At 39.8% G+C, this 8,277-nt stretch overlaps 1 protein-coding gene across 1 annotated transcript; it reads right to left on the reverse strand.

Moving 5' to 3' along the window:
- Positions 1 to 5,172: 5,172 nt before the first annotated feature.
- LOC140065534 (serine protease inhibitor swm-1-like) lies at positions 5,173 to 7,978 on the reverse strand. The gene is made up of 3 exons (XM_072113133.1): positions 7,867 to 7,978; positions 6,996 to 7,025; positions 5,173 to 5,713 (listed from the first exon to the last, which is right to left on the reverse strand). The coding sequence occupies exons 1-3, from the start codon at positions 7,904 to 7,906 to the stop codon at positions 5,328 to 5,330; spliced, it is 456 nt and encodes a 151-aa protein (XP_071969234.1). The 5' UTR covers positions 7,907 to 7,978; the 3' UTR covers positions 5,173 to 5,327.
- Between the last annotated feature and the right edge of the window lie 299 nt (positions 7,979 to 8,277).

Here is an 8,277-nt window from a genome sequence, read left to right on the forward strand (position 1 = left end):
ACAATTACCAAATTTCCCGTATTTCTGGATTGTGAAAATTGATTCATTCCAATATACTGTAATTATTGTGCTCTATATGGGTCATAGTCATTATTCAGAAAAGTCTTTGCCATGATACTTTATGATGTCTAATTAAAAAGGCAACGACTATAGCAGCAGTGAGGACACAGAGGGATCTTACACAATCAGACACGAGAGATGTGATGAAGAACAGGACTATGGGAAATAAAAGGAACAGAAGGTCATAGATAAGGAGGGATAATGTCTGGCAGGAAATCAAAGATTTACAGACCCTGAGGTCAAGCGACATGAAGGTTCCCTTCATCCCCCTCTGGAACGTCATGTTTAAGTTATATAACCTCTTTAATATTACATGATTATATTGGTGGGGAGGACATAAAACCTCCAGGGTCTCATCACAGTCTGCTCCATAGAGAAGTGCTAGAGAATACTTTATCCCCTACAGCTCCATTTTTCACCATAGCCTCCCATACTTCATTTTATACTGAAATTCTGTTCTTTTTGGTATAGAAAGGTTAACTATCTCCTATAAAGTTAGAGGTATGTCTGGAACTGGTATCAAAAATCTCAGTGCACGGAGCAGGGGAAGGATTTATGATACCTAGAATGCCACACATTAAAAAAGGTTAAAGTGCATCAAAGGAGGTGCGAGGGCTCTACTGGGTCTAGGGTCTGGTGGATTCTGTAAGTTTTGTGGATGCTCTATTTATGACGTTGTGAGGGTAACACTGCTCTTCGTTGGAGTTTTGATGGCTCAACTTACATGACATAAATCCATGCCGAATATATTGGCTTTAAAAAAGTATATTACTTATCTTCTCTTTTATAACCCTGTTTTTTAAACATAGAGACCCCTCCAGTAAGACATCTGAAGACCAGTATTGAAAGTGTCAGGCAAGAGCACCCAAGAGATTTGTGGTTTCTTTTTGTTTTGTAGAACCTCAATTATGGCTCCAGGAATTTGATTTTCAAAGAAGTTTCCAGTCCTAGTGCAGAAGTGTCTTGTCCTTTCAGCTTGGGCCAACAATGAAACTTCTTCTTAGGCCTCCTAAATCCAATCATTTTCTTTGAAACATCAGATAGCAAACGTCTCTTTTTATCTCTCTATGGGCTCCTATTTAGTGCTTTCCATGGCTCCATGTATGAACCAACTAGCTCCATGTATGAACTGTTTTCTAGCATGCAAGCAGTCACAAGGGCCCATGGACCCATCATTTGCGGCCCGAGAGTAACATTGTTTGTGCACAGTTGGTCTTACACTCTGAGTTTTTAGGTCTCTCACTTTTCCATAATCTCCTCCATTCTACATCTCTAGCTGTGTAATCCTGCTGGTATTACTACTACTTTGCTTGATGTGTTGCCATACTCTCCCAAATATTCTGTTATTTTGCATTTCTATTTTTTATTCCATAACTTTCATATGCCGTAACCTTTAATTCACTTCACCTGGCTCCCTGTCAGCAGTATGTGGTGAGTCCCGGGGGAAGGGGCAGCTGCAGCCTGTGTTTGCCTGTATCTCCTTATACATTCTTCCTTTAATCCACAACATTCCCCTCCCTCCCCTGCCTGCTCAATGCACATGACAGGATTTGGCGAGGGGTGAGGGAGTTGGATGAGGGTGGAGGAGCGGAGACTAACACAGGCACTCAATGGCTGCCACTGCCCCTCCCTTGGGACTCACTACACACTGTTGGGAGTCAGGTAATGTGAATTTAACTTATATAAACTACTGAAATTATTCAGAATACTGACAAAGGCATTTTTAAAATCAGCATAGCACAGGTTACTAAGACTTGTCACCAGCAAAAAATTGGAGGACAAAGATGAGGTCAAAGGGTGGAGGTGGCTATTATATTATCCATTGCCTGTCTCTTCCATTTATAATAATAAATAATAATAATAATTCTTTATTTATATAGCGCACACAGATTATGCAGCGCTGCACAAAGCATGTCAAATTGTTCCCTGTCCCCATGGGGCTCACAATCTAAACAACCTAACAGTATGTTTTGAAGTGTGGGAGGAAACCAGAGTACCCGGAGGAAACCCACGCAAACACGGAGAGAACATACAAACTCTTTGCAGATGTTGACTTGGGTGGGATTAGAACCCAGGACCCCAGCGCTGCAAGGCAGATGTGCTACTCACTCAGCCACCGTGCCGCCCTTACTCAGCCACCGTGCCGCCCTTTATGTGTTATGGTGAATGTTAGCGGCAGGTGATTGTGCTCTCTCTATATATTTAATGTGTTCTAGATCTGGTACAAGGTGGAAAAAGCCTTGTTCCCTACATATGGGAACAAGAACATACACCAGATAATAAGATCTATGTTGAAACCTTGTTCTAAATAGGTTTTAATAGCTCCCAATTTTTATTTAATTGGTCTTTGCCTGAGCCTTCCGGAGGTTGGGACACATGGCCCAGGGACTTCCTCATAGAGATACATTGACAACATTATTGTATTCTAGAGCTTTATTATATGGGAGTCAATAACTACAAGCAATGCTAGAGGGATATTAGTGGAAAAACTGTTGTCCACTGTTCAGCAGGCAGCTACTATAGCTTACTGTGTCTTAGCGTGATGCAATGTAATAAACTGCTTACATTTTGTTATTATTAATTGCATGAAAAATCACCAACATAGCATAAAGTTAAAGATAATCTACTTCTATTTAATCTGAAACAGTGGTAGGTACGACTAAAAATCCACTTGCCCCCTAGTCACTCTCTGAGTCACTTGTGCCTTTATTTTGTCCCCGTGCCCAGAAGAGCTGTGAATATGCCAAAAATACTTTAAAAATTTTGAAAAAATTTAAGGGAGCTTAGAATCTGTAAAACAGGGAGCAAAAAAGGGAAAACAATCACCTGTTTGTGACCTGTTTTGGCCAGGTGGACATCAGTCATGTCCCGATTTACACACAGTGCGGTGAGACTCCGGGCTCCAAATACAGTTGTGTACATGACGCCTTAGACTAGTGTAGTGTAACTTGCCAATTCATTTTAGGTAGGGTTAGAAGGGAAAGCCATCCCCTGTTTTCTGTCCATTTTTGCCGGGTGGACATCAGCCATGTCCCGATTCACTCACGGTGCATTGAGACACCATGCCCCTGCTCGGTGGACCTGAACTAGCTCATGACCGCAAAATACATTTGTGGGTCTGAGGCCTCAGACTGTCTACTGCAGCGTGCCAATTCATTTTAGTTAGGGTTAAAGTTAGAATGGTTTGGAATAGAAGAGTTGGAAGGGTTAGAGTTAGAAGGGCAATTGATCCTTTGTTTGCTTCCCATTTTTGCCAATTGGACATCAGCCACTCACAGTGCGTTGATACACTGTGCCCTTACTCAATGGATCTCAATTAGTTCATTGCCCCCAAATATGGTTGTGTGCAGGGGGCCTTTTACTTTCTAGTATAACTTGCCAGTACCTACAAGTTGTCTTAGTTTAAGGAAGAAAATTGTAAAATTTTAAATTTGGCCCATTTTATTTTGGCAAAATTTGGCCTACGCCTTTATACCTAAAGCTACTACCTTTTATGTGAGTCCCATTCATTAAATAAAAATTTCCAAAAGACTTCCTACACACAATAGAAATGGCTCAAAATGTGTTACATTTTTATGTGTATATTTTTTTCCAGCATTCTGCACATCTTTTCTAATGTATCTCGCCAATTGCTTTAACAATTTTTTGTAAAAATTCTAATAACTATGCTGGAAATTGTTCTATAACCTCCTCTAGTGCTCTAAAAAAATGTGAATGTCCTTGTTTCTTGTTTCATTTATTTTTAGTTTTTATGAATCAATGAATGGATCAGCTTATTTATCAGATCTGTTTCATTTATCTGGAATTTTGTTGCTTTTTCACTTCCAACATTTTAATAAGTTTTTAATTTTTAAATGAATTTACATTGTAATCAAACACCATTAATTTGTGTTCAGTTTTGTATCAAACTATCGTAAATACTCGAGGATAAGCAGAGTATAAGCCCCCTAATTTTAACACAAAAAACTGGGAATAACTATTGACTCGAATATAAGCCGAGGGTGGGAAATGCATTGGTTATAGCCCCCCCAGTATATAGCCTGCCAGCTCATGCTCCCAGTATATAGCCAGAAGCCCCATGCTCCCAATATATGTCCAGCAGCCCCTGCCCCGCCAGTATATAGCCTGCCAGCCCCAGCGCCCAAGTATATAGCCTGCTTCCCCTGCCCCCCAGTATATAGCCTGCAGCCCCTGCCCCCCCAGTACATAGCTTGCTTCCCTGCCCCTAGTATATAGCCATCAGCCCCTGCCCCCAGTATATAACCTGCAGCCCCAGCCCCCCAGTATCTAGCCAGCTTCCCCTGCCCTCAGTATATAGCCTGCAGCCCCTGCCCCCCAGTATAAAGTTGCTTCCCTGCCCCTAGTATAAAGCCATCAGCCTCTTCCCCACTAGTATATAGCTAGCAGCCCCTCCCCCCAGTATATAGCCTGTAGGCCCTGCCCCTGGTATATAGCTTGTAGCCCCTGTCCCCCAGTATATAGCCTGTAGGCCCTGCCCCTGGTATATAGCTTGTAGCCCCTGCCCCCCAGTATATAGCCTGTAGGCCCTGCCCCTGGTATATAGCTTGTAGCCCCTGCCCCCCAGTATATAGCCTGTAGGCCCGGCCCCTGGTATATAGCTTGTAGCCCCCTGTTTGAGATTTCCCCAGCCTATAAAGAAAAAAATGTGTTCTCACCTTGCAACACCACCCCGTCAGGCATGTCCTCTTCTATACATTGATGCTGCAGAATCGGCTCTGTGTCGCCAGTCAGTCACGTGCATCATGACATCAGCCACTCATTGATATTCTAATGTATGCACCGACATCAGCACATACTATGATGTCAGCAAGCGGCTAATGTCATGGTGCGTGTGACGGACCGTGCGGGGACCTGCCAGAGGGGCGTTGGAAGGTGAGTACACTATAACCCGAGGTAGGGTTTTTCAGCACATTTTTTGTGCTGAAAAACTTGGCTTATACTCGAGAATATACACATATATATATTATATTCTAACAGACTGTTTTTTCACAAATTTTTGTTTTGTTTTGTTTTTTCATCAAGTTTTACTGAGATACAACACTAGATACAACTTTTTTTACCATTTCAAAAAACAAAAAATATGAGTTTTTTTTAAAAATTGAACTTTATTGCTTCATTGATGTTGTCTTTCATCATTAGTTATTTTAGGACAGACTTATGCAGATATTATGCCTTATACATTACAATTATCATATCTGAAATTTAATGTAAGAAATATGAGATCAGATATGAAGCAATTTTTGTTATCATGGGAGCTTAGTTTTGATTGCACAATCTTTGGGCAACACACAGACATCTCCTTTAAGAAGATATCCCTCATTACAGGCACACACAGGGATGGGTAGGGGCCTACAGCGTTTAGGCAAGTCTGGGTCTTCACATGTTGCTGGGCAGCTCCGTGCTCTAGGCTGATATTGCTCATTAGGGTCGCACTCTGCTTTGCATTTTTCGGGTTTGACACATTCCACATTGAAGCCAGATGTCCCGTTCTGTGCATATAATCCATCATCACATACACCCCCCCGCACGGGCTTCTTGGGGCACTCTCCTACAGGTCGATTGTTCACATTGCCGCAGGTTAACGCACAAGGTGAAACCTCTCCAAATGTGCTTCCGGGAGGACAAACAGGAACTACTCATAGAGAAGGGAAAGTATGATATCATTTTTATGAAATAAGTTCATTATGTACTTACTGTATATAAAAGAAGAAAAATATCATCTTATAATATATTTTATATGATTATAAAAAATGTATAGAGAAATTGCAAAAAGAAAAAAATACTCAAATGAACTTTTCGCAGAGATTTCTATAGTTTAATCAAAAACCTTGCATTAAAAAAAATCCTGACATCGCCATTTTCTGACAGCTGTAACTTTTACATGCTTGTTGTATGGAGCTGTGTGACTGGGATGTGTCAGCTGTATACACGCTGTGTATGGTAAAGGTGCAGTCTGTGCCCTTTTTGCAATTTTTTAAAACTTTTTTAAATTTGATTTTTTACTGTATACTATAAACCCCCTGTCCAGGGTACTGGACCACTTACTTATATATTTATTTACTAACTTTGGCATTCTGAATCATTTCAGTAATGTATATTAGTTTAATTCACATTACCTGGCTCCCGTCCAGCAGCATGTGGTGAGTCCCGATGGAGGGGCAGCTGCAGCCTGTGTGTGCCTGTGCCTCCACATGTATTCTTCTTATATTCCCCCTTCTTACCATACCCCTACCTCCACTGCCTGCTCAATGTGACCGGCATGATATGTGTAGAGTAGAGAACCCTGACACTGACACACACAGGCTGCAGCTGCCCTCTCCATGGGATTGACCACAAACTGATGGCAGGGAACCAGGTAATGTGAATTAAAAGTATATAAAGTACTGAAATGATACAGAATGCTGAAAATGGCATTTTTAAAATCAGCATATCACAGGCTATTGGAACTTGTTACCAGCTAAAAATAACATTCCTGGTGACAGGTTCCCTTTAATAGGTGCTAAATAAATGGGTTTTTTTCTCTTCAACCCCCAAAATAACCTTTCCAAAATAATCAATGTCAATATTGTTGAAAGCTAGGCTATCTGCTCCAGCTAAGGACCACCCAACTGACAGTTAAGAGCCACATTAACATATTGGTTATTGGAACTGCCCTTACACTACCCTATACACAACTTAGACTCTCTGCTGTCAGGTGGTGGCCCTGGACTGGAGCTCCTCCCATTTGACAGATGATTATTTTTGGATCTTCACTAATTGTTGCATAATAATCTATCTATTCCATCCAACCATTATTTTCTATATTTCATATCTATCTCTGTATCTATCTGACATGTATCTATCTGGTATCTCTTAACAGTTTGTATGTCATATATTTATTGCATTGTTGATGTCATACATTACATTTTACTTACTTTTTGAGGCTTCACATTCCCACCGCAAGACTAAAAGAGAATAATGCAAATTAATGAGAACGAATGGCAACTGATTACACGTTTTTATCTAAACAAATGCTTCCGGCTTTATACCTGTTCCATATAATAGCCACGAATGGCGGCATACAGGGATATGAGGCCTTACAGGACCCTGTGTCCTTTGTAGGAGTGTAGATTGGGGACTTACACCTACTGAATCCTTATCAAAATTTAGGATAAGCCAGATGTCTAATAAAATGTAGCACCAAAAATTTTTAGAAAATCTGTTTACACTATAACATATTTTAATATTAGTGTAACGGTTACGGTTTAGTATACCCCCAAATTTTCCTTCCGCTTTTCCTCTCCATCCCTGTTGAAATTTAAAATATTTAACTTCCATTCTAAGAAAAATGGAAGAATAAATTATCACAAGGGTCAAATTTCGAGGGTACAAAACTTTGTTCCCATGATCAGCAGAGAGGGGAACTTGCCAGTTTTTAGGTGACTGCTTAACTGGAAGTTATATAGAAGTCAATGAGATGAAGGACGGACCTGAGTCCAGGCTCCATTTACTTCCACAAGTCCCACAACTACATGATGACATCTCACTTTAATAGTATTATACAGATCTGATCACACATTTGATAAAAGTTGCAACAACGAAGACAAAAATAAATCTTTGTATAATAAAATGGACATTTTAATATTTTTTGGCTCATTCTGCTCCTGGTAATTTTATATAAAAAAATTTGCATATAAAATATCAGTTTTAATAAAGTTACCAACTGTTTTTCACCCATAGACTAAATTACTTAATTATTATTTATACTTACTTAATTATTGAAAAAAATGAAAAAGAAATACTTACTTGCAACCAAGAAGACGGCAGATAAGGCGAGGAGCCCCATGTTTCTGCTGATATGAAAGCTTAAAATATCACAAGTCTCTGATAAAAGAATATAAAGATAAGAGAATACAGAGAAAAGATATATAAAACCTGTAAATAAACTAAAACAAATACAGATCAATTGTAATATTAGAAAAGCAAAGTTCCTCTGACTTCTTCCTTACCTGTTGGATTCCAGGTTCTGGTGATCTTCTTGTCATGAAGCTGAAAGACCTCAGATATTTATAGGAGCCGCTCTAATTATTTCTATTGTGTAACACTTACCTTCCGTATTTCCAGATTGTAAAAAGTGATTCATTTCAATAAGCTGTAATTATTGAGCTCTGTATACGTCATGGGAGTTATACTTTAAGATGTCTTAATAAAACAAAT

Source organism: Engystomops pustulosus, chromosome 6 (assembly GCF_040894005.1).
Source record: "Engystomops pustulosus chromosome 6, aEngPut4.maternal, whole genome shotgun sequence".
Classification (NCBI taxonomy): Eukaryota; Metazoa; Chordata; class Amphibia; order Anura; family Leptodactylidae; genus Engystomops; species Engystomops pustulosus.